This window comes from Patagioenas fasciata, chromosome 15 (assembly GCF_037038585.1).
Source record: "Patagioenas fasciata isolate bPatFas1 chromosome 15, bPatFas1.hap1, whole genome shotgun sequence".
Lineage (NCBI taxonomy): Eukaryota > Metazoa > Chordata > Aves > Columbiformes > Columbidae > Patagioenas > Patagioenas fasciata.
The window spans coordinates 13,098,204-13,125,328 of NC_092534.1; the positions used below are offsets into that span (position 1 = coordinate 13,098,204).

A 27,125-nucleotide genomic window follows, 5' to 3' on the forward strand; every position below is an offset into this window, starting at 1 on the left:
TGAACTGTCCTTGCATCTCTAGCAAGGTCCCTCCTGAGCAGAGGGGGTGGCTTTTGAAGGGCTGTTGTGTGGAAGGCCTTACTTCCCAAAGGTTCTGTGAGCAAATGGTGCTTTTCAGCATCCTGCAGAACTTGGAAAAAGTTTTCATGGTTCTTTACACCCTCACAATGTCACTTTTGTTGGTGGCCAATGCTTTGAGCAGGTCTGCTTGGGAAGGTCCCTGGGCAGGGGCTGTGCGTGGAGGCTGATGTGAATCATAGAAAACGGGATCATTTTGATTGAAAAAGACTTTCAAGATCATCGAGTCAAACCATTACCCCACCCCTCACACCACCCCATGTCTCTGAGAACCTCATCTCCATCTGTCCAACAGCCCTTTGGGGAAGAAATTGTTCCCCAAATCCAATGTGTGCTGCTGATGCTTTTCACCATCACCTGGTGAATCCAGCAGCTGTTGGTAATGCTGGACCTGGAGCCCAGGGGGACCCTGGAACTTTTGGTGACAGCTGGTGACACCGGCCAGCTGAGGAGTGGTTGTGCCACCACCAGCACCAGAGAAGGTCTTTGTGGAAGCTGGGAAGAGTTTAGAAGGTGGAATTTGGTGCTGTGGGTTTCATAGGCTGCCGAGTACACCAGACCTGACAAGATCCTTTGTGGCATTGAGTGCTGGCCTCGTTCTTATCACTGAGCTGTTTATTTTTTCCAGCTAAAACTATAAATACAATAGACTAGATCCTTAGAGGAGGACTATTTCAAAGAATCCTCCTGACTGGCGAGGGGGAGAAGTACAGGACGATGTGTAGTAAACCGGCGAAGACAGACTGCTTGCTTTGGGAAGAAGGGCTGGCCTGGGGAAAAGCTGCAATTTACAGTAGCAGGAATTTACCTTGAGGTTCAACATCCTGCCATAAATTGCGTTTTTATCTTTCTTTGTTCGAGGGAGCCATCTTTAAAGTGTCACCACTCTATTCAAGGTTATTAGAACAAATACCCTTAGCGTAGGTTAGCGAAAACATCTTAGGTGATTAAAGCTGATTGAATTACAAGAATGTGGAGTACTGGTGACTTTTTTTTTTTCCTTATTTGATATAGGCCATATGGCTTGCACATGAGGACGCAGTAAAAGCAGTTACATTTTGTAGTTTTATGGTTTCTTTACTCCAGAGGCTTTGCAAAGGCTTCATGAGAGTGTTTATTTGTTTGAATCCAAACCAAGTCTTGCCCCCCTGGCTCCCTAAGGTGCAAAGGGCCAAGATGGGGCAGCGATGTGTGAAATGGACTCCTGGCAGGGCCATGGACGGGAACACTGAGGTCCAGTTTTTGGTAAGGGCTACGTGAGCTGCTGAAGTCAGCTTAACTCGGAGCCAAAGACCTGCAGGGAGAGAGCTCCAGCACCTGAGTTAAACGCCGAGAGACCCGCAAGTTGATTTTTAACAATATAGTAGAAATTAAGGTGTTGTGCACAACTGGGAGCGAGGGTGTTGATCGGAGGATGCTGTTCTGCATCCGTGGTCCCCATCAGTGACAGGAGGTTTGAGCGAGGCTACTGGTCCAGGCACTTGCCTTGGAGACTGTTTTCGGAGGAGGCACCGTGCAGCGATTTAATGCAGGGTATTGTTGTTTAAGGAGGCTACAAAAACAAGGTTTCAGCAAAAGATACAGAGGCACTTTATTGAAGCAACAGCAAGGCAGACAGCTTTTCAATTGATTTTTATCAAAGCACTTGCAGTTTCCATTCAAGGCTGTTAAACTGATAATAAATATGGTGGACAGGGTCTGTTTCCAGAGCTGCACTTTTGTTCCCCACTCTTTTTTTAAAATGAGAAAATGCCTCAGCTTGGGAGCTGTATAAACACCTTTTTATTTTCCTTTCTATAAGAAGCACTTAAGACCTTTCTTTGGGTTTCTCTATCTTGAGATTTTTATGAGTCTTAGAATAAAAATGGTTCCTAAATAAATTAGTTGATGGTTACCTGCAGGAATAGGGAGAGGTATTACAGCGAGCAGCCCCTGGTAATCCTGCAGGAGGAATTAACCCGGGCTTCCTTGTCCGCGTACACAATTTGTTCCCTTCAGAGTCAACTTACTGCTTTGCTGTGCTGTAAATAAATAATTTTTTTGAAAGACAAACCTTTTCCCAACACCAGAAATCAGAGTTGAAAGTACAGACTTGAATCTTAGAATCTGGTACAAATGAAAGTATGTGCTTGCAGCACGCCGTTGGGCTCTGAATCATCTCTCTTTTCATTAATTGCATTATAACAAAATAGAACGTCCTAAGAAAGACACTGGCATTTACGCATAACCACTGGAGTATTGTGCCCTGTTCTAAGGGAAGTTTTTCTCAGTACACAGCAGCAGGAACTTTTCTTGCTATCAGATGCCCAACAGCATCAAAAAGATGATTTGTGTCTTTTCCCACAATGAAGAGGGCACAAAAAGTGCTCTCCTCAGAGTTTAGGTACATTTATAGTTACTCTGGAGCTGGTCAGTCGTTTAGATTCCAGCTCCCATACTGTGCATCTAGAATTGTGCTAGTCCTGCAAAAGAGGGGCTGATAAAATGCTTTTAGTTTTATAAGATTATTTGGATCTGCTTTCACTTCACGACAATGGATTACGTTGTAAGGAAAATCTCCATGAAATATGAAAATGGATATCTTTGCTTTTAAAGGAGCAAATAAATACTGAGTCATGAATCTGGCAACTTGCAGAAACTACATGTGTGAAGCTGGATAATTAGTATAATACCATTTAATACCAAGTTTCTAAGGCTGGATTTATTTTATAGGCACAAAAGCAGATTGTAGTTCATGAAGGTATTATAGCATGTATTTTTGGGTAGTGCAGTTTTATCTCTTCCAGCACAGTATACTTAAATGTACATTCCATATGCTTCTAATAGGAATCTATATGTGAGGGGTTGCGGTGTGAGGACAGCTCGTTCCCAGTTTGATGCTGCTCTGTTCATGTACTTGGCAGCTTTTTAAGCTGCAGATTTAAAATATGCTTGACTAAAAATACAGTTAGAAAATCCCCACAGATGCTTCCAACTGATTCCAAATTTCATCCAAAACAATTTTCACCAAAAAAACAAAACCCTATTGTGTGTTTTCGTTAGTTAAATTAAAACCAGTTTTAAATCAGTCTGACTTTCCTTTGATTTTGTAAATGACATTGGATTTTTAATTAAGCACTCTTTGAAGGTGATCAGGGCATTGGGTGGTATCCTCGGTGATCACGGTCAGTGGAGGAACAGCAGCAGTCGGTGTAAAATAGCGATGTTGTTTCTCTGGGGAAGGAGGATGCTGCCTGGTACCCGCAGGGCGGGCGCTCTCAGGGCTGGCCTGGCAATGCCTCTCCTTGTCTGACATCTCGTAGTTGACTCTGGGTCAATAATTTCACACTATGCATTTTGCTTTAAAGATCCGTGCAGTGTAGAGGTGATAAAAAGCAAAAATGCTTGGAGAACACAGGCGAGAAAGAAGCATTGTAAGAGCCCCAAGAAGTCAGTAAGTGAGCCCAAAATCCAGCCTGTGTAACGCACTTTTGCTCCCATATGATCACCCAGAACTACTTTTCCATTTTCTCATTTGCATCCACCTGGGGAATTACTAGTTTTATACACAAAATAAACTTATTGCGGAGTATAAAAATCCCATCTAGAATAGACAAGCCTTTTGCTTGGTCATTCTGCTGACTGTTCTCAACTGTTTTACTAGTTTCAGTTGTCGTCAATGGGAAAGGGCTCTCTTAAAACTGATGATTCTTGAGCACAAAAGATGCCAGTCTAAAGGCTTTGCTACAGCCTGGTCTCTCTTTCCTCAAGAGCAAGTCTTCACCTTATTTACGGAGCCAGATCTTCCAAACTGTAGGTGCTTTTCCTATGGTTGAAAAAGGGGAGATGCAAATAAATTCAGCCAATCTATTATTGACAGCAATGTCTTGACATTTAAATATATTCTCTAGGATTTTTCTGTACCTGCCAGAATTATGACGTGGGCCCCATAATGTAGTAACTCATTTCAAAATCAAGGACTAGGGAAGAAAATAAGTCCATGTATCTATATACCCTGTCTGTGTTTGGGTAATTCCTGGCATGGCCACGTACAGACTGTTTACCTGTGCTTCTATATATCTCGGTTCACAGAAACCCTTTGGCAGCTCAGTGTTTGCAACGTAGCCTCAGAAGCATCAGGAGACCCAAAAATGAGAAGATATTCAGGAGAAACCTGTTGAATAGTTTGTTTAGTTCGTCAGCCCTCTGGTTCTTTGAGAGCGAGCCAGTCTGTTCCCCAGCTGGTCCTCAGGAGCCTTCTGGGTTAGATTACTTTGGGAAGAAATTCTTTGTTCAAATCCAGATCAAAGAAAAAGTCCACGAAGCGAAGGCACGGATTGGTGTTATAAACTGTGTTTGAAACCTGGGAATTTTGCAGAGCGTTGGTTTCTTATTCTTAAGGAAAGAAAGACTTTGTTACACGCCAAACGTGGTCAGAAATGTTGCGGATATTGTTAACTCGGACAAGTTGCATCCTACGTATTTTCATGGGATACATCTACTGCAAGAAGTGCTTTTGTATTTAACACAAATTAAAAAAAAATCACATTTCTTGCAGAAAATCTTGCTTTTAAAAATCTGGTATTTCCTGACCTTTTTTTTTTTAAACTTTAATTTTGACTCAATTATAGCTTTCTGTATTTATTTTCCTTTTGAAAGGAAAAGGGCGTCCTTCCTTGCCTATACGCACAACAAGCTACCTTGAGCAGATTAAACAAATCGCAAGCTTCAGCAGCTTTGCCAGCACATTTTGCGAGGTCTTTATGCTGCACTAGACCTACAGGCCTGCGGTGTTTGTTATAACAGCTCCCCATCACTTTGCCTTCTCAGACTAACAAATATGTCTCTGTGTTTTAATAGAGGTATTTTACTTAAGCTGTGATGACCAAATACTTGCTAGAAGAGGGATATTTTCTAAAGTGAATTGTTGAATGAGGTGATCCAGAGATGAGACACTGTATTGTAGCTCTTCCTTCCAAAACATCTTTCATTGCAGTTGATGCCAAGGACATTGGGCTCAATACAAATGCTTTTCCCTCTCTTACATGAAGCTGTTGAGAATCTGAACTCTCCAGTGTTCACCAAAAAGCGCTGCTCTCAGTTAATGCTGTTAAGGAACATGACCAGTTAATTGGTTCCTAATTTAAGATTAAGAGAGAAGATATGCAAACTTTGCTGGAATATTTCATCTGGAGAGAATCCTGAAATGGATCTCTACATTATGACCAGTTCTGACCTGAATGCTGTCTGGTATTTTTCTGAGCAGTTGTTATGGGGTGTAGATATGATAAAGTGATGATTGGTAGGGAAAGGAAGGAGTTAAGCAGGCACCAGCATATATTTGGTTTTGGGGTACCCTTATGTTTAAGCTGTTGTAGTAAATAGCTTGTTTTTTCATTATCTTTGAGCTGCCCTTTCTCTACTGATTTTCGGTTCTTCTAATTAGAAGGGTATTTTAGTGAAAAGAGCGATCCCAGACCTTTGTGAAATTTTCTGCCAGTACAAATAATGGTAAATCTGAAATCACTTATTAGACAAGAAGTTGTTATGGCAACTATAAGATGGTCGGCTAATCAGAGAGTGAGATCAGTTTTTATTTACAAGCGTAATGAGCAATTAAGTTTGAGCAGCTGTCAGACTTGGAAAGTGATTAAAGTTCAGCAAACAACCCAAATGGGTCAGTGTTGAGTTCTGGTGGTTTTCTGACACTGCGGCTTGATCATGTGTGGGTTTTATCTACTATAATTAAAACTGCCTTGAAAATCCCCATCTATGCCAGTGACTTGGCATAGCCAGTGAGTAATGAAAAATCCCTTTTCCAGCCAGGTTCTTTAAAGGGTATCGGCCTTGGGTCTTGCCGCAGCTAATGAGATATTTCACATGTAGCATCCTTTAAAGCAGACCTGGCTTGAAGAATCATCTCCAGGCTGTTGATGATCACCAGGAAATGGTTCAAATGGTGGAGCCTGGCTCAGGCCGGCTTTGCACCTCCGAAAGGCATTCTTCCATAAAAAGCATCGTTATAGAATCATCAAATCATTTTGGTTGGAAGAGACCCTCAAGATCATCGAGTCCAACCGTTCCCCCACCCCTGGCACTGCCCCATGTCCCTGAGAACCTCATCTCCGTCTGTTCAACCCCTCCAGGGATGGTGACTCCAGCACTGCCCTGGGCAGCCTGTTCCAATGCCCCACAGCCCTTTGGGGAAGAAATTGTTCCCCAGATCCAACCTCAACCTCCCTGGCGCAACTTGAGGCCGTTTCCTCTGCTCCTGGCGCTTGTTCCTGGGGAGCAGAGCCTGACCCCCCCTGGCTCCAAGCTCCTTTCAGGCAGTTCAGAGATCAGAAGGTCTCCCCTCAGCTCCTGTTCTCCAGCTGAACCCCCCAGGTCCCTCAGCCGCTCCCATCACACTCGTGCTCCAGCCCCTCACCAGCTCCGTTCCCTTCTCTGAAAGGCTTTGCTGGTTGCTTGGGAAGCTGCTGCTGGGCTCAGAGGAAGGATGTGCACAGTGCACGTGAACATGAAACACAAAAGAAGCTCAGAAAGTGTTGATTCACCCTGAAACATAAGGGGATACCCAGGAGAGGCTTAACCTCAACTGGAGCAGTTGGAGCTTGATCACTGAGCCCCCACCAGTGACCAGGACCAGGCTGGTGCTTTCCCAGGCAGGAACAGTGACACTAACGCATATCAGTGTCGATTGCCGAAGAGGATTCAGTAGGTTTTATATTTGTTATTCGGTATATTGACTTCTGTGTCGTTGATTAACAAGCTGTAAGCAGCAAAGACCAGAGAGCTGGTTCTCTGTAGATTCCAGAAGATCATACGTGTTGACGTTGGGGACGTTTGCTTGCCATCGCCACCCTGCAGTTTGCAGAACACATTAGATCAGCCCTTTTCATTTCCTCGGGTTTGCTTCCCTGCTGCACATGGCAAATAAGCCAAACTGTTTGTAAGCTGTGCTCAAAATCTGTGTCCTAGTTAGAATTTTAACTGTCCAAGGACCAATATTGTTATTTGCCAAAAGTATGCTGCAGTCCCCTGAAACATTTACATTGTTTTTAATTTTACTACACTAATAGTATCAAATGTGATTGCAGTGGAACATGAAACATTGGGACAGATCCTAACCTGAAGAATTTACGAAGTCGTGTGACTGGATAGCACAAGTCTCAAAATAGGCCTTTGCATGGTTGGTCTGAGCTTCTGGTATTTACACTTTGTATTTATCAGTCTTTTTTCAGGCTTAGCTACAGCAGTGGCACATGAGAAACACGGCTGTAGAAACAGAGCGGAATTTTTAGTAGGGTTATTGGAGACCGAGAAATCCGCATTTCTCAGCCTGTACAGGGTGGAATTGCACGCACGTATCTTCTTATGATTGTTGCCCGATTTACGCTCAGGTTTTGGAAGGGTTTAGCCACTAAGCTTTTGCAGGCATAGCGAGCTTGGCGTGTTGGAATGAGCAGCAGCAGAGCCCTTCAGTGCCAGCAACCTTGGCAAACGTGATTCCTGTTCCCCTTTTCCCCGGCTGAAAACAGCAAGTGTGTTCCAGACACCGATCTTCAAGCCGCGGAGTTACTGGAGAATTTGAATGGGATGGGAGCTGGATGCACAGACCTGAAGAGAAGGCTGCAAAATTGAAAAGCAAACTCAAGCATTTCACCCCAGAAAGCACGAGCTATCAGCCCTCCGAAGCTGCAAACTTGTCCCTGTTTGCTCTTCTATGGGTGGGATAATAGTTTTCCAGGGACACAGCTCTCACCTCCGTGGCTGGAGATACACAGGAGAACTGGGTGTAGGAACACGCACATGAAATAGTGGCTGCAAGAGTTGTTTCAGTTCTTTTGTAACACATTTTAATGATTGGGTATGAATGTTTACTTAAAAATCTGCTGTAGGACGCTCAGCTAAAGAGTAAAGCTTGTTCTTGTAATTGCTTTCTTTGCAGGAATGAAAGATTTCTGCCTCTTTTTTCACCTCACTAAATGTAATTAGTGTTTTCAGTTTATTTTAAGCATGTGAGAATGTGGGCAATTGACTTTAGGAGTAACCTGCACAAAAATAATATAAATAATACTAATGTAGGAGCCTGATGGATCATCTTTGCCTCATAGTTTGTTTGCAGCAAACAACATGTTTCAAGTGAGTGAGTGGGAGGGAGAGTTTTAAATATACGGGGATGGATTTTTAGAGTTTACAGCTGACGTGGTTTAAAAATTCTTAGAACATTTCATCCATGAAAGGCAATTAGTTTTGTTTTATGAATATGAAAAGCACGTAGCTTGTAAGTACTGAAGTGAAGTCCCAAGTGAGTTATTAGAACTTGCTTTACTCGTGTAGTACAAAATTAGCCATCAAGAGCTGATAGATTTCAAATATAGCTCACTGACACACTGATCATCCATAACTTTTCATAAAGACGTTTCTTCGGTCTCACCTGTAATTACTGGATGCTGTTGAAATCCTGAACAGGGCGACCGGTCACCAATCAGGACACCTTCTTGCTCTTGATGGTGCTTGCGACGTTTTATGCAGCTGGGCTATCAAACGATGATACTGTTCTGCCTGCAGCTCCGCGAGGTAAAACTGCATCTGGATGCTTAGAATATTAGAATATTCCTCTTTCTCTTACCTCCTGGTAGCATCTTAGTGGTCAAATACACTTTTCCACTTTGTAAGATGGTATTTTTTTTCTGCATGTTTGAGGGAATGTTTTAAAAAGTGATTCGCAACAGTTTATTCAAGGAACTGAATACTTGGGGGCTCTTCAAAATAACAGACCCACTAATAGAGCCTGTAGGCATCCGTGTTAACAAAGAGGCTGAGAAATAAATCAGTACTGTCAGCTGCCCATTCTCTCAGATTTTTAAATTAAGGCCGATAAAATGAATGGACTCCGCTCTTCATTCTCCTTTTTTTTTTTTGCAATTTTGTTTTGGCATTAGGACAAATTCATGTATGTGCATTAGGCAGCTACTTAGGAGCTTTTTTGGAATATTGGGCTTGTCTTTCTGGCTAGTAAAAGCTTCTCAGCTATAAAGGGTCCTTGGAAAAAGACTGTTTTTTTCAGCTTCTTTAGCAAGTTTCTTTGTCTGGGCTTTTTTGCGACTGGGGAAGAGCCAAAGACTCAGCTATTAAGAAATTTTGCATTCCTAGGGTTGATGAACAGGTATCATTCATCCAGCATTTTAATATTTGAGATTCTCATTTAAGGAACTGGTACCCCCAATTAAGAAACAAGGTAGTGCCCCCAATCCAAATTCATTGGAGAAATTAAAACAATATAAAAACTCTTAGGCAAGTAGTAGGCTACAATCCAAGTTCTGACTATGGAAATGACTAAATGTATGATTTGGTATTCTGTTTTACCCTTGTCAAAGGAGGAGGAGATTTGGGTAACAGTCCCAATACAGTGACCTGTTTAAATAAATAGAGTCGTATGGACAAGTCATAGCAGTCACAGTCTAATTCAGAAAAGGCGAATCCGAGGGAGAACGTTCTGTTGCCCGTAAGGTTTTAATTGATGCTTTCACGCCTCTAATCTAGAGAAGAAAGGTGGATGCTCAGAGTGTGATAATATGAGACCACATCAGAGATGTTTGCAACGTGTCGAGCCATCATCTCCACTGGTACAACAGTACGGGGGGACATTCTGCACGAGATGTGACATGTCATAAAGGAACATTGATTTCTTGCTCCCCTACAATAAATCACATGGTAAACATCTCCATTCAAATCCATTAAAATCCATTAATACAGGATATATATTTTAAAACTGCTTTGACATTTCTGATTGAAGGCTTTAGCGTATTGATTTCTGACGAGAGTGGGTCCTTGTTTGTCAACCGTGAAGCTGCACCGTACTTTGAATATCATGGGTTTGCAGCGAGATGGGAACATGGCCAAGGTCACTACTGGGAGAGGTGAAGAAACGTGCGGTGCAGGCTGAGATTAGGGCGGTTTTAGGGAAAAGCGCCTCTGAATTATGCTTTGATGAGCTGGGAGCTGCTGCGGTGTGACCTGGCTCTGAAGGACAGCTATTTACGGTACGTGGGTCAATGTGTTAGCTTTAATGAGTGTACCAAACAGAGGAGGAAGGCTGGGTTTTGTGTTTTGTTTTTAAAGCTGTGTGGAATAAAGAAGTCAGAGGGATTTCACTTTTTTAAAGCAGCAGTAGCCTGTTTCTGCCGCCTGTTTTGAAAGAGCGACTTAGACACACGTCATTCGGCAGAACACGCTGTCAGCAGCAACAATTCCTGCTGATGGGCGAGCTTCAGTGAGAAGATTCATAACAAGAGTCTTTATTGTATAGAAACACACCGTTCCGCTTGGGTTCCGGATTCCAAGTGCTTTTAAGGACTATGACTAAACCATCATTTGTGCCCGAGATGAACGACATCTGAGTACAGAAAGTGCCTGGAATAGGTTGCCCCATCGGGCCATTTTCACGTAATACTGGAAGGTTCATCTGGTTTTACAACCTGCACATGCCCCAAGACCTATGAGATGTGATAGACTGAGTCAGGCTGGTACATTCTTTTGCCTAATCTGCTATTATTATTAGGATTTCTGATTTGTGTTTCTTCTTGTTCAGGTGAAGCTCTGATCTGAGTTTGAAGGAAAAATTTTCTTTGTTATACAGCTGTTAATATTTGTTTAATATGTATTAATCCACTTACCTTGCCCTGTTTGGCTGCACAGCTGTGCTCAGTTAATCAGCTGTGGTTTCCTATTCCTGAGAGGCTGGATCTGTGGGAGATGTTGGGCAATGTCTTTTTTGTAGCATCTCTGAATTGCAGGAATGTTGTAGCATAACTGTGAATACCATGTGATGTTTAAAAAGGCACAGTAATTGCATATTATATATTCATGATTGCAGGTAAGTGCGATTGGGAAGGCAGGTTTGAAGTTTGGCATTTGGGCGGCAGCTTCAAAAAGAAGAAAACCTGAAAGTTAATTGGAGAAAATGACAGTTCCCAGTTTACCACTGTGCTTTCAAACAGTGTTTGAGCGAAATACTCGTTATGATTGCACATATGCATGTCCACAGCTTCACTTGTTATTTTGTTTTAATGTAGACTCCTCAGTCATTATAAACTATGATTATTCATGTATTCAACCCCAAAAAATTTGACAAAATGAGTAAAGGACAGATGACTTCATCCCAAAGATTTTCTATGTAAGCATGGCTAAAATCAGTTGAAAAATCATGCCGCTCGAAGTGGATGACCGGTGCTGCAGCAGTACAACCCAAATCCCATTTTTCTGTGCTGCCTTGCCGTTCACATTGAGCCCGTTTGTTCTGGCTGACTGGCTTTTTCTTTGGAAGTGTAAAGCTCAGCATTTTCAGAGCAGTGTGAAATAAGGAATGTAGAAAAAGGACTTGGAGCAGTGAGGTGGCTAATTGAAAAATGCTATTGGAGCTGTGCTTTCTAACAAAGAAACTGGCAGGCTTTTATGAGTAAGGCACTTCAGAGTTGAGTTTTGATCTTGAATTTTGAATGAGTCACATTTATTTTTTAATAGCAGCGTTTTGATAAAGAGGAAAAAACCTCCTGTTGGTTGCCATAATGTCTAAGTGTCCGTGACTGTCTTTCTAACAGCAAATGTAGAGACAGCAAGAACAGACCAGGAGTATCCAAGTGTGTTATTCTGGTGTATCTTTGCCTTCCAAGTGAGATGTCTTGAATGCATCAGTCATGCAGATGCTGAGGATCTTTAGTCTTTGCTTGAGCAGCTGAAATACGTTTTGCTGGCCTCGGTGTGGTCTTTCCCCAGGTCTTATTGACGGTGCTGTGCAGGTCATTGACGGTTTCTTGAATCTAAGAGACACACTCGCCATCACAAAATGTAATGATGCTTTACAGCAAAGCAATTCTATAAGCTACAGCTCAGAGGAGAGATGTTACCGCCTCATTCAATAGCTCATCTTCCCCTGTGAGCTCTCTTGTACTGCCTTGCAAAACAATTTATGTGGGTTTTTTTCCTGAAAGACCTTTGTGCATTCTATAAAAGCATTTTGCATTTGACCTCAGCTGGCAGCCCTTGAGAGAGCTCTGCTGAGCCAACGGGAGCGGGACCAGCAGGATGGGAGTACAAACCTGCTAATGCTGCAGCTTCTGTTCCCTGTCACACGTTACACGGGGTGCAATGTAACACATCTGACTGTTTGATTTGGTGATTTCAATCTCGGAGCACAGCTGGTGGGCAGGTGGGCTGTGAAGAGGCAAGACAAAGATCTAAGATGCACCATCTTCTGAACCGCCAAGCAAAAAGGAAAAAAAACCAAGATGTTTTATGGGAAGGGGACAAATCTGGAATTGGAACTTTCTGGGTTTTGTATCTCTCTAATGCGGTGCATTGGTGTGCATGCTTCTGGCATAAACAGAAGGTGATTTTTTCATACATAATTCCTCCCAAACATATGAATCGAAGGTCTCCGAAGCAACATCTGGAGAAGTCGCAAGAGAGAAAACTGTGACTTTTCTGAACACAGAGATCTGTTCATTCGCAAGATTCTGGTATTCAGACAGAAAACAGCCCAGTTCTTCCACTTTCATGTGATGTGATTTCTACCTAGTGCAACATTTAACTTCCATTTTTGCCTTTTCTTCCAAGAACATTACGCAGCATCACAATCATTTGTCGGTACTTATAGCTAGACCTTTTTGAGGGATTTTTTTTTACCCTGCTGTCATCATTTAGCTAGAGTAGAGCTTCTCAGTGCTTCCTGCAGCCAGTTTTTTAGTCTCAGCTGCATAAACATGCAAATGGTATGTGAGTTAAATATCGCATAGGCTTCAACCCTTGCAGCCACCACCCTGATTAAGATCTTCAGGTTCTCTCGGTAGGTTCAGTGTAATGGTCAGAGATAAGAACTGGAAGTGGGAAGCAGGGAAGAGTGAGCAGTTCTGCTTTCTTTCACCCATATGTGGACAAAGTCACATTTTAAGAGTGTCCTCAACATTGAACCGTCACTTTGAAGCACAAGTAGAACGGCCAGGAAAGGGCTGTGAGAGCAGCTTCTCGAGGACAACCAGATTTAGCTTTTCTTTGTTAGGCCTCTTTGAAACTGGGTTTAAGATGGGTGGGAAAGGTTCTTCTGTTTTGTTGGTTTGTTTTTTTTCCTCTGCATTTTAAAGAGCATTCCTGTCCTGCCCTGCACAGCCTGTTTATCAGCATTACACAGGCATTTGTGACATGATTTCCCTGTGGTGACATCTCTCAGGTCGGAGCAGGTTGCTTGGGAGGGGTGTGAACTGAGGCTGTTTACACTCAAAACCTTGCCGTACTGAACAGCGCCTTCAAAATGCCATGAAATGCGCAGGATTCCAGTGTGAGCAGGGAAATACTGATATTGCCATTTGGCAAAGCATGGAAATGCAGCCACGAGAGTTAGAACTTGGAGGGAAGTTGCGGATGAAAATACACCACAAGTTTTTCTCCTTTTCATCGCAGACTAGAGATAAGCGAACGCTTGCGTGTGCATACACGGTGCCTGAGGTCTGTAGTGTGTCGGGCATGAGGTGCCAGATTATTTCCTTCTACCAGAACATTGACGCTTTAGTTTGGGACACGCGTCGGGAACCGATAGCGTCTTGTTTCTGAGAGAGGTTTTCTGATGGTCTCACTGAGGGTGTCACATCCCCGTGTCAAACAGCAGCTCCTGGGCCCTGCCGCCCTGCCACGGTGACAAAGTTGGCGTTAAAGCAGCAGCCGGAGTTGCTGTGGGGTCAGAAACTTGGCAAGGAGCCCGTGGCACCCAGGCTGGGACGTGCCAGCCCTTTCCTTACGCAATTAAACTTCACCAGAAACTCTTCAATGAGGGCAGGGGCAGGAGGGACTCCGACTCATTGCCTTTTTCCTTGTTTAATTTAACATCAATTATGTCCCTCTGGAATCTTTTGGTCATGTTCCAGAGTCCTCGTGTGAACTAGTGCCATTTAGATGCCTTTTAATGAGGTTCAAAGAGATTGAGGAACTGGTGGCTTTTAAAAAGGTTATTTGCATGATTTGCATGCCATTCCTTCCTAGTTCTGTGGCAGGTTCCAAAATCTGTTCAATCTTGTTGGTGATATAAGTTTGCTGTTTGAGGAAGAGCCTCAGAGTGATGCAAAATGTCCAATAAATACTGGACAGATACTGAATATTTTTAATTTACTGCATTTAGGCTGTGTTGGGCAGGGATTCTCTTACAGATGAGTGCAGGCAGAGCTGTTTCACCAGAAATCCAGAACTGCAACCTGCCGCGGTTTGGCTTGGGAAGAGCCCTACAGTCTTTCAATTCATCGCAGCGTAATACTGAATCCTGTTCTTCAAACAAATCCCACATGAGCCCGTCTGCCTCTCTGCAGCCAGTTCACTCCTTTGTACGAGTTGCGAGAGCTCTGCAGCGGCAAATCTGGGTCACACACCCTACAAAGGACAAGCGACTACGGATGACAAGAGCTTCTGTGCTCTCTGCCGCTGAAAAAGAGACTAAAATTAGCTTCCGACTCTTACCCGAATTAAAAATTACCCAAGGGGAAAAGAACTAATTCTCAAAAAGACAACTGTTACGTCTTAAACCCACACAGTCTCAACCACGTATTACACCAACTAAAGAAATGCAAAAATAAAAAGGTGGTAATCAAAGTTTCTGGGAGAAAGGGGATTCCGTTTTCCCTGGTGTATCTCGGAAGGGAAATTGAATGAGGTTATTGGGGAACCCAGATGAGTGTTCCTGTGCCACCCTCCGTACAGAGCTGCAGCAGCATCTCGTCACTCTACCATCTCCAAAATATCACGTTTTCTCAAAATAAGCGTGAACTAAGTGGGTCTTACAAGACCAATGACTGACTTGGCTGCTGGCACAACTTAGTGTGGGATCAGCGTTTTCCACAAGCATTTATAAAAAGTGAGGGCAGAACCAGAGAGTACAAATATCGCAAAGTTGCTGCCCGATGCCAAACACTGTCAAGAACACCCAAATTTGTTAATATAGTTTTAGATCAAGAAAACAAATCAGATGCCTAGATTAAGGAATGCCCTCTGTTTAAGGTGTAATTGGTGATTTTGCAGCACTGTGCTTATAAATCCTTTGCAGCTTTGGAGACCACCTTCTCCAGCAGAGCCCAGGTAGGGAGTTTTTTAATATCTGAATATTAAGGATTTTTCTCTAATGTTAAATGTTTTCCTAAGCAAGCAGGACTATATGGAGGTGAAGGCAGATCATGTTCTATACCAATAAAGCCTTATGAATAAAATGCAGCCAAAAAAATGCTTGTTACAAGTAGTTATATAGAGATAAATTCCCGTATCCCAGAAAACATTGAACAGCTCTGCCTGCACTCATCGGTCAGAGAATCCCTGCGCAACGCAGCCTGAGTGCAGTAAATTTGATTTTGGATTTGGATTTTGCGTGTGCCGTCTGGTTTGTCTCAGCCTCCCACAACCGCTGTCCTTGGAGCTGCTTTAGCCACGATTCTGGCGTAGATGAGGCACTGAAATTTGAATTACCTCGACACGTAGTCTTTCTCTAAATAACATCCCATAATTGCAGCCTGTGGGCATCTATATCCTCAGTCGCAGTGATAGAAATGTTAATGGGAAAAACATCGCTGGTAAACAGCAGAAGAGATGTGTGAAGTCCTTGGAGCCTGGCACTCTCAAACAAAATCTGCTTTGTTCTGGGGGACAGATTGGGGTCAGCTGTAAAGGCAGAAGGAGAGCCGGGGAAGATGGTACCTGTGGTTTTGTTTCTGCTTTAAAATTTTAGAAGTTTTCTTTTTTTTCTTGGTTTATTTCGCATTTAAAAAATGCTTTTGTTTACCCTATTTACTTTCCAACAGCGTATGCCAGGGATCTGTAGAAAAACCTGGACTAATTTAGTGGAGAAGGTCGTGTTTGGCTTTGAAGGTCCCTTTTTTAGGTCTCTCCGGGGACAGACTTAATGTTCACCTCAACAGCAGCGAAACGGAGATGGGGTCTGAGTGCTGCAAGTGAGAAGGGCGAACAATTCCAGGGATGTTTTAGGCACCACTAGGCAGAACTATACTGATTTAGGAGGAAATGCCACGGAGGAAATAGTTCTTGTCAATGGATTACTTGTAGTTCTGGTTATGCTGCTCTTGCAGACGTGTATAAATTAAGCTGCCAGTTGGCATCTGCCACTGTCACAGTGCTATAGGTCACCATCCTGTAGGATTGAGTCCTATGTCACACATAGTGAGGGAGCATTCAGGAGTGGGAAGGAAGGCGAATTGTGCATAGGGGATGTGTACGTACCCCGGCATGGACCATGGGGACACAGCATGGGCCGGGGGAGCAGCACCCAGCCCCTGAAAAGCAGATATTGAGGGACCACGTTACACAAATAAGAGTCCCAGGCAAAAACAGGTACCTGTGAATGATATCGTGACCTGGATGGTCATGTACTGAATGTTTTCACATGCTGGTGGTTCTTTTCACACCGAAATTCTGCAAATTCTGTGTCCAACTACTAAAAGAGGGAGGAGGTCTTGTTGATTTTGGGGAGATTTTCCTACCTCATAACTTGCCAACAGTGCAGCATCTGAGAAGTTTAAATGGGAATTAGCTGACATTTTCCTGCTCCCCCAGGAATTCAGGAGTCTTTGAAGAACAGCCTGTCTATGTGGGCTGAAGGTGCTGAGCTTGAGGGATAATTGATTCTGTCTGGAAGCCCCTGTGCTGGTCCCTAAAATCAGGAGGGAAGATTTGACATTGCTTAGAGTCTGTGGGGAAAGGTGGGACTTTTATTTTTGTCTTTCTTTTACTGGATGGTTTCAGCTCAGAATCACTGAAGATGGGCTGAAGTATAGTAACTAATCAGTAAGCATGAAAAGATTTATTGTATTGTTTTTTACTTTCCAGAAAAGGCCACAGATGGCTCTCTGCAGAGTGAAGACTGGACACTTAACATGGAGATCTGTGACATTATCAACGAGACAGAAGAAGGGTACGTGCTATTTCAGCAGACTTTGGAAGGTTCAGGAACACAATTTTCATCCAGCCATACTCGGCATGTGAGGAGGTGCAGTGAGTCTGGGGAAAGATGCTCACAGTTTGAATGCAGTTTGCATATGAGTTTTCCTGCTCCTTAGACATTTCAGAAAACTACTGTATGATGCAGCACTTTCTGTGGTTGGTTGCTTGGGAAGGCTGGCATGAAAAATGTGTTATTGGAGAGGGTACTGAGTTTGTACGTCTGGGGTTCTTGTCTTCAGCGCGTGTGTCTCTTTTCAGTGCTGCAATGCTATGAATTGCAGCCATTTGAATAGAGAGCTTCTCCGATACATCTGCTTCGGCATCAGAAAAGCTGCACTGCTCGCAGTTTGCAGGAGAACTGGTTGCTGGTTTGATGCTTTGGGCCTTTTTCTGAGCGACTGCCAATCTTTCCTGCTTGATCACCATCCTGCCTTTTGGGAGGCTTCAGGCACTGCTCTGGCCTTGACTTGACTATGATATCTTGTCTTCTTGCATAATTCTACATGACCCTAGTTTGGTTGTAGTCTAGTTGTCTGAAGTTAACACACATGCTCATGTCCAGCTGGAAACAGTAACTGATTCCTTTTCCCACAGTATATGGTATGTGAAAAGATGTTTTTTAAAAATGGTATGTTTCTCCTTCAGCCCAAAGGATGCCATTCGAGCGCTGAAGAAGAGGCTGAATGGAAACAAAAATTACAGAGAGGTCATGCTGGCGCTGACGGTGAGTGGGGGCAGGCTGGAATGCCTCAAAAGGGCAGAACCCTTTTCTTTTGTCATTTTCCCTTTCCTGGCACTCACTTGAATGTACACACTATTTGCTTTAATAGCCACTGCTCTGCCCTTTTCTTCTCTCCAGTTGCCTCCTCGCTTCCTTGGGCAGAGTTACTGGAAGCTTTGCATAGCGTTTTTCTGACTCATTTGATTTCTGCTTTTTTCTGGGCTCTTTTTTATCCCAAGTACTGACTGAGGAAAGTTAAAGTGGCCCAAATGGGTCTGTGTAGCCTTTGGGTCTTTCCCTTGTACTCTCAGCTCCTTGTGTCCTGTTTTTGCACTCTGAGACAACAGCTCTGGGCTTATCTGCAAGAGAGGATGATGAACTTGCCTTATTTTCAGCTTCATAAGTAGCTGATGCACAATTTCCCATGTGAACGGATCTCTGTAGGAGGCTCGCATTAATTTATGCTGATCTAATTTCACTCAATAAAGTGTAAATTATATTCTGTGCGTTTAGGCAGCACTGCTAAGGTGGGAGATAATTTGGCAGTGACCTTTCCTGCGATGACTTTAGGGCTTTCCTGGGCAATGCGGCGCTCCTGAGTGCGCGGTCTGAGGAATGAGCAGCGGTAACGAGATGGAGTTACACCGCTGTGGGGAGGCGATCTGTACGATTCTTTCACACAGCTCTTGCTGCATCTCCCTGACAAAGCGTGACTGTACTTTCTGTCTTCTTGCCATTTCCCATCCTGGATTGTCATTTTGACAGATCACTGAAGACCAAACCATGAGATTATCCATTGTGCAGGAAAGAGTGAAATTCATCAGGAATGAGTCTGTGTCATCAGGGCTGATGAAAGTAGCTGAAGTAGGAGAGTAATTACAGACTCCTCAGATACAGAGTCGCAGTGGTTATTAGGCATGGCTGTAAGGAGAAGTGACGTTTTGGATTTATCTCCATGCTAATCATGTTCTTCAGAGAAAAATCAACAGCTGTTCTTCCGTGGCAGTTGAATGGCAAGTGGAAGGTGCCTCTAGCGAGGTTGCAGGGGGAAAATGTGTCAAAGTATAACCCGTCAGAGCATTCACAAGGGAGTGTTTTGAATGAGTGAAGATCATTCACCTGAATTCCCAACTCTGAAACATGGCTTATGGCTCAGAGCAACCGGGTCCAGCTGTGTTCCAGGCACCTAGAAGCTGGTGGAGTGTCACAGCATGATAATATCTCACTGTGACAGATAATATCAGGTAGTATCTCACTGTGTCTTACCTGCTCTCGATGTGATGCTGTGTACTCAGCTGTTCAGCTGCACAGGTTGGGAAGTTCTGCTTTAAAGAGGAAGAAACTTTATATTTCTTTGCCTTGAAAACAGGCAAAGGTAGATTACAAAAGTGCCCAGTATGTTAATGGTGGGTGAGTACATCTAAATGTATGTGTAGAAAATGAAGCTTTTTATAAAGTGAGGGAAGAAAAGGATGAAGGGTAAAAGTGCAATTTCTCCTCTGTGTTCTCTCTCTCCCATCAAAAGTTTTAAAATCAAAAACAAAATTGGAACCCAACCACATAGGTGCTGTGTGTGTGATTAAGCTTTGCTTCAACAATTAATGGGTTTTTTTGTGTGTGTGTGTGTAGGTGTTGGAGACCTGCGTGAAGAACTGTGGCCATCGCTTTCATGTCTTAGTGGCGAACCGTGACTTCATAGATGGTGTTCTGGTGAAAATCATCTCACCCAAGAATAATCCCCCCACTATTGTGCAGGATAAAGTACTAGCGCTAATTCAGGTACACAGCTTGTCTCTGCTTCCATATGTCGCTGCCTGAAATAAGGACTGTCTGCTTCAGTGCTACGCATCGCTAAACATGCTGTCATTATTAAAAATGTGGCTAGTTTTTTATATGTAAAAACAAACAATATATCCAGATTGGCAGGGAGGAGCAAGCATGCACATGCATAGATATTTTATCCAGGGAGAAATGTCTGGATTCTAGTTAAAGAGGTACCACTGTACACCAAAGCAAGAGGACTTAATAAAAGATAAATGGATGGCTTTGCAATTGAACAGTCACATCTAGAAGCTGGAGACCTGCTTCTGTGACAGGCTTGTCATCTGTGGCCAGGGAATTGCCGAGGATCGCGCTTTTGCTAGCAGTTGCAGAACACTTACTTTTCTGTGCCTGTTTTCCTGACCGTAAAATGGAGCCGTTTCCCTCCCTTAGAAAGCTTTCTGAATTCCTTTTGAAGATGATTATAGAAAAGTAAATGAGCATTTAGGAGTTAAGATGTTTTTGGTGTTTTTTCTCTGGTTATTGTGCAGTACAAGTGCTCTGTCAGATCCTTGCCTGCAGTGAGGACGTTCAGCCACAGGCCCGGCTGCCACTTCTCCTTCTGTGCAGCACAACAATAAACAGCCACGTTAATTCCACAAGCCATTAGCAACACATGAGGAAACACTGGTGCCTGCCCGGAGGAAATTTGACAATTATAGGAAGCTTTATCACTAGGCTCCTATGGCCTATCACATACACCAGAGACTAAAAGACGCTGCGTATTTAAAATGATATAAACCTGCTGCAGTGCTTCTTGTGGGAAGGTACTTACAAATGCACAGCATAGTTTTTGAAATATACTTCTGATTTTTGTGGCAAAGTATGCAGTTGAATTTCTGCTGGTTTATTTGTTATTTGGATACACGGGTAGGAGACCATCATTAGAGCATGACAATGTAAATGAGCAATTTCCAAACAGGAGATAGGCTGGGTGGGGGAATTAGGTGAGTGTTGCATTGGGGTCTGTAGGCTCCCTTTATTTCTTGTCTCTGATCTCAAGGCTTTTTTTTTAAAAAAAATAGCATAAAATTAATGAAATTATTAAAAGCAATTCTTGTGCATCTGGCTGAGCCCTTGGGGGTCTGCCTGCTTTGGTGGGAATGCTGGTGGCGGGGAGATGAGGTTAAATACTGTCCCAGAAAGAGCAATGGTGTGTGTTTCCATACTGTTTGCTTTGCTAACGTGTTTTCGAGGGTATTGATTACACTGGGTCCTGCATTTAAGTGTATTCCCAGTCATCAATGCAACTAAGGTGGAAGCATTTGTAGCATAAGCAAAAAGCCACAGTCATTGCCTCAGTGTATTAAGCAGAGCTTTATCTGAGCCGACTTAGTGCACTAGAGCTAAAAGCCTCACTCTGGGTGCTAAATGCCTTTTGGTATAAAAAGCCTGAGAATGCTGGAAGTTGCCTGTGGGTGGGTGCTGTTGGTGTCTCTTGGCTGGAGGTGGTGCAGGACTTGGTTCTCCAGATTGCCTGACAAGTTTGGAAAAGTGATTTCAGTCACTCATCTCAGCTGCCCTATGGACACGCTCACCCAAAATATCCCATACGTCACGACCACTTTGCTTAGCTTAGAATTTGCTCTTTAGAGCTCCCTGCAGTTGGAATTAACTCCATTCCAGGGGACTGAACTCAGCTCTGCCCCACTAACATTACATTTATCCCCTTCCACAGGCTTTTTACAATTTGGTATCAGGAATTAATAAGAGCAGAAATGAGAGGATTAATAGCATAGGCCTGGCAGCATGGAAAAAAGCTGTACAAATGGCATATGTCTTCAGCCATACAGCTCCTGTACTCCTGGGCCTTTCTGTACCAAGAGCAGATAAAGCTGCAATCCCATTTCTTATCTAGAGACTTTACTGTTTTGAAATGTTGGGCATCTTGTGTTTCACTTTCTAAAACCTATTTCTCAGTGCATGTGAATTAGCATGTTTTACTTATTGCTTATCCTTCTTCACCTTGCTAAAAGGCCTTGGAAATGTTCCTTATTGCTGTGCCTCTGGTAAGAGCTTCCCTATCACCTCGGAGTTCATCCCACCTTGCTGCCCAGCACTGTCGTCAGAGGTGAAACCAGGGGAGCATATTAGTGGCACAGCAAATTGATTTGAGGGTCCGTGTGTTCAAAAAGTGTCTGCCGCTGGAAAAACTGCCTTGTGATGGTCAATTCCGTGATTTGCAATGGTATTTAATTAACCAGTTTGGGCACACTGAGGTGCCAAATGGGATTTATACAGCAACATCCTTAAGTATCTACTTTTGATAGTCTGGCCCAAGGTCTTAAAAGATCTGAATTCCATCTCACCTCTGTCATACACTTGTTTGGAGAATGGGCAAGTCTTCTTAGCTCTGTGTGTAGCTCCTTATCTGTACAACAGAGCTAATATTACTTTTGCCCGGTTGATTTGTAAGCTGTCTAGGACGGGGATTGTCTTACGATGTGTGTAGGCAGCACTTAGGACAATAGCACCCAGTCCTGCCTGTGACCTCGGAGTGACACACTAATGGAGATAATGCAGCTAGAAGAAGAATGCAAATGAAAGTGTCTCCTTTCTCCAGGGAAGAGAGTTGCAGAAGAGAGAATATATTAAAAAGGTAGAGTGCAAATGAGGTGAGTTCACTGTCATTAGTGCCTACAACAAAATCTATAGGAAGCCTGTGACAGGGAGGATGCATTAGTACATCCTCCCGGACACACAAGCCTCATTAAAAGTTGGGGGCAGCAACGCAGCATATTTTCACCTCTAAGTTTCTTTGATTTATTATTAAATAGAGCATCCCTTGCCTAACATTTTTCACTCCTACTTGCAAATGGGCTTCAAGTAGGGAACACCATTATGTGGAAGCATCATTCAGCTGACTTCTCGTGTAAATTGGAAATGCAGATAAAATGCAAGAGTAAAGTTACTTGTGCAGTCAGTACCTCAGTCAGAATTAGGGATGGTGCGGAAGGTCAGTTCCAAGGAATCAGAACGGCTCTTTGCAGTCGGAGCTGTTTTCTCTGGCTCAAATCGGGCTGTTTGGACTTGCTCTGCATCAGAACAGTTGATGCAGTTAATTTACTCTTAACACAGCTGAGAAGCAAACTCAGAATTGGTAGCTTGCAACTGATAATGGATTGGCTCCTGGGCATAGAGGACAGGAAATGCTCTTTCTTAGAACTGAACAGAATAGGAGTGTAAGTTAAATATTAAAATAGTTTCATGTCTTCTTTTGCTGTCTTTGATTTCTCTCCTCTCAAATAAAAAGTGGTTAAAAACAGCTTTTAAAGTAAAAATAGTCGAAGAACTATGACTAAATTAATTAAGTTCAGAGCACACACACGTCTCGCAGTAATTCTGGATCCACCACACTGATTCTCTGCCTCACCTTTGTGGGGGTTTGTGTAGTGCTTCATTTTTTATTGTGTTATAATATTTCAATTTTTCCTTCCCCCAAATTTTTAATACTTGGCTAATTTCCAGCAAAAGTGAAAGGGGGTAGAGGCTTTCAAGCTATTATGCTCCCAGCAACTTCATGAGTCCAGGAGGCTGGTGAAGAGAAACACTTAGTACTCCCGCTGAAGGAAAAGCTCCAGTGTGAATTGAGGCCTTTTTAGACACCGGAGAATTCATGCGGGAGAGATATTATGAGTGTTCAGGCTGTGGGAAATTCGCCTTTTAAACTCGTTCTTTCTGACACACCGGGGTGTCTGAGTGTTGGATGTGCTCGGTAAGAGCCCAGGCTTCATTAGTTCAGCTGCTCAGGGGACTGCATGTTTCACAATATAAGAACCTCAGAAACTACCTTTTTTCCATTTAAGTTTGGTCCAAATGCTGAAGAAAACCTGACAGCTGTGTGTTTCCTTTGGCAACAAGCGAGGACGTTTCACAAAGTAAATCACCTAAGATTGTTGTATGATTTCATGAATTTTACTTAGATCAATTTAATCTTTCACACAGACTTTTTCTGGTGGGTCGTTGGCCGTATACAAGAAGAGATCAGCGTGCAATCACTGCTGAGCAGCGGAGATTGGAAGAGGATTTCATTTGCATTTACAGATTCGGATGATGTCAGGGGTCAAACATCGCTCCTGTGCCCTGGGTTCCTCTCTATTTTATGTTTGAGTAAAATGTGGACGTGACCGTCTTTTATTACGACAGGATCTTTTAGACCAGGTCTGATGATTACAGTTTCCCTTTGAAGCTGAAATCCATGAAAGCTTTTGTAGTCAGTCTCTGTGGTCAGGGTGGAGCAGGAACTCGGTTTGGAAGATTTATGGATAATCCCTTGTGTTTTCCAGGCTTGGGCTGATGCCTTTCGAAGTAGCCCTGATTTAACTGGAGTAGTGCATATTTATGAAGAACTCAAGAGGAAAGGCATAGAGTTTCCCATGGCGGATCTTGATGCTCTGTCTCCGATACACACACCACAGAGGGTAAGATGCAGCATTGCAGTCCCAGGGTTGTTTTCCCAAGATGTCTAAATAACTGGGTAATTACTTTTCTTTCCCTTCCTGTTTCTCTGAATTGGGCTCATTTTCTCACTCCTGGAAAGACTTTTTTCATAGTGAAAGGGCATGTAGGAGAAGCATAATCCAGGTGCATTTGACAGACTGATAAGCTAATGGTATCTCCTCCCTTGAGTCAAACATCAATCTGAGAAGAGAGTTTGGAGGAGGTTTGTCTACTTGTACCAAAAAAAACCCAACAGACAATGCAATTAATTTGTTCAGAGAGAATCCAGCAGGATATATGATTGAGATTTACTTCTTTTGCTCCAAAGTGTGGTTGTTTCTGTTGGTGATAACCCTGAACCAAGGCCTGCTTGTCTTTTAAAGGCGAACAGTGTCTGAATGTCTCACTGATCCCACGGTAGCACATGATCTTTGCATCTCTGAAAAGTTCTGTCTGGAAAGTTGACAGAACTGCTGCTAGGAAGTAACTTAATGATCACAGGTGTTCTGATTATTCACTCTGAAAACTGAAGTTAATGAATCTTTGAAGTGGGAAATGCAAGTGATCAAGGACTGAAAGATTACAATACTTGTGTCATGATTAATTAAATTCAGTATCTATGTATCACTTTTTTTTTGTAAGCCTGCAATTTAATTCCTAATTTAAAATAATTTATAATTACTTATCTTTGGCTCTTGTTTTTATTTTGCTTCCCACTTTTCTTGTAAAGCTAAATTAACTTAAATGAATGTGGGTTGGGTCAAAAAATATGGGCCTGTGTTTTTGTTGCAGCTCTCTGTTTATGGGCTGGCCTGCCAGTCCGTTCTCACAACCACACTGGCCTTTTCCACAAGGTGCAATTATGTTCTATATTTGAACGTATTTGGCCTGAGGTTGCTGACAAAGCAAGTGCCGTCATAATTCAGCTTTTGAACTCCTGTCTTTCCGATGTGGCAGAGCGTTCCTGAAGTTGATCCTGCAGCAAATATGCATAATTCACAGCCTCAGCAAAGGATGAGCACCGGTTCTTATTCTTCGTCTTCTCCAACGGCGTATTCTGCTCCTCAGGCCCCGGCTCTCAATGTGATTGGTCCCATCACTGCTAATTCAGAACAGGTATTGGGATAATGATCCTTCTGAGTGAGACTCTTTCAGCAGATCAAATTAGAAACCAATTTGCAGAGGAACTTTCATTTTAAGCCTTTTGACTTTGGTTGCGTCGTAGATCTGGTTGTACTTAGCAATCTTTCCTCCTATTACACTGTAAAATCTGAGCTTTTGATTTGTATGTATGGCCTCCTAATGGCAGCAGTTACTAAACGTCACAGTCTGGTATACAGTCCCCTCAGTGGCTGTGCGGTGGGTTAGCAGTTATTCTCATTAAACCTCCTTCTTTAAAGGCATAGAATGTCTTGCAGATGCAGAAAGTCTTTCTAACAGGGAGTTGTCTACATCTGTAAGACCCTTGCGAATGCTGTAATATAGGATCTTCTTTTCTCTCTGCAAAACTACTTCAGAGCCAAAGATCCTGCTCAAAATTTGTACATCTTTCCCCACACTTGAGTGAGGTGTGCAAGCTGTACCAAGGTCTGCTTTTAGCTCCTGTTTTCAGTTCTCTTCCATACAAGCGCAGCACATCTGGATTTGTGATGATAGTGAGTGGTTCTCCAAGATTGTTTTATTTTTCTCTTGCTTTTCTACAATTCTCTCCTGGGCAAGCTTTTTATCTTTACATTTTTTGTTCCTCTGCTAGAATGTGTGGAGCCTCAGATATCAAGTCAGACAGAACCAGAGGTGTCACAAAGTCAGTTCTTGAAAATGATCTGCTTAAACCACAAGATTATGCAGGATTTTGCTGTCTTTTCCCCCCCATTTAGATTGCCCGGCTGCGCAGTGAACTGGATATTGTTCGTGGGAATACAAAAGTGATGTCTGAAATGCTGACAGAAATGGTACCTGGACAAGAGGATTCCTCAGACCTTGAGTTACTCCAGGTAACAGTTCCCTAGCAAATATGATTCTGATTCTTTCTGTGCTGGAGTGTCTCTGGCAGGGTGGTGGTGGTGGTGGTTGTTGTAGTTCAGTTCATTGGTTTGCTTGGTTTACATGATGACTGTGGGCTGTGCTTGACCCTGGTTAGTCTCATCACTTGCTGTTCTTCGTTTGTTAAAGCTTCCAGTGACACGGATTTCCTAACTTCCCCTGAAACTTGTTCCAGTGCTTTCTTCTTTGTGTAGTTGGAAATTTTCTCTGTGTTGAGTATAAGTTCTCCTTTACCACAAAGCAGCTTAGAACTGTCACAGGTTCTGTAAGCTCTGAGCATTTCTGCTGCTTTTACACCCTCCATCATCACTCACCAGTGTTAAAACATTCCCAGGCACTGTGTAGGAAAAAAAACAGTCGGTGTTTCCAGCTGGACTAAATATTTCCAAGGGTCTGTGGATCCTCTGCTACCTGAAATCTTAGATATGAGCTTCCAGAAGCTGTTCTGTAGCTTCTCCTGAAGGTAGTGTCTTAAGGCAAAGTTTCATGCTCTCTGAAGGGTAATCAGAAGGGATTTCTTTGCTGGAAAGTCTTGATTTGATGCAGCATTTATTATCTCAAGAGGGAAAATGGCGTAAGCTGGACTCACGTCTCAGGCTTCCCTAGGCCAGTGGTAGTGGGGTGGCCTTTTGGCTGAATAAAGCAACACAGCACCACGTGCAACCCAGATGAGGAATACTGCGATCTCACATTCCAGCTGCTGCTGGTGTCGTGTGCTGTGACATGGTGTTTGCCTTTCCATAGCTTCAGAAATAGGCTTCTGTTTGATCCTCCAGCAGGGAGGATGGGCTCCCACAGCAGTGCGTGTGGAGAAAGGCAGGGAATTGCTCTCTGTGGTACATCAGAGTTTGAAATCCATCCAAAAACTGGTCTCTCCCAGGCAGCGGTATTGCGTGTTTGTCTCCGAGCCATCGTGGCAGCTGATGAGAGGCTTTGCAATAAAGAGCCTTTCAGTTACTGCCCATTTGGGCCGGACTGCTCAAAACAAAAGCAGCTTCCAGGAAACTACGACAAACCAAAACAGCGAAACAACTACCAACATCTTGACAGCGTA

The 27,125-nt window shown here is 43.2% G+C and overlaps 1 protein-coding gene across 5 annotated transcripts in view; it reads left to right on the forward strand.

Moving 5' to 3' along the window:
• TOM1L2 (target of myb1 like 2 membrane trafficking protein) overlaps positions 1-27,125 on the forward strand; it is a 57,659-nt gene that overhangs the window by 3,100 nt on the left and 27,434 nt on the right. For 3 of the 5 annotated variants that reach the window (XM_071815322.1, XM_071815323.1, XM_071815324.1), the window contains exons 1-7: positions 8,538-8,640; positions 16,933-17,017; positions 17,692-17,770; positions 19,397-19,546; positions 23,875-24,009; positions 24,986-25,144; positions 25,906-26,022. In XM_071815322.1, the coding sequence (XP_071671423.1) occupies positions 8,571-8,640; positions 16,933-17,017; positions 17,692-17,770; positions 19,397-19,546; positions 23,875-24,009; positions 24,986-25,144; positions 25,906-26,022 (795 nt within the window). In that variant the 5' untranslated portion in view covers positions 8,538-8,570. Of the gene's footprint in view, positions 1-8,537; positions 8,641-16,932; positions 17,018-17,691; positions 17,771-19,396; positions 19,547-23,874; positions 24,010-24,985; positions 25,145-25,905; positions 26,023-27,125 lie in introns of those variants that run through there. The other 2 variants (XM_065850415.2, XM_065850416.2) reach the window with 1 other exon arrangement.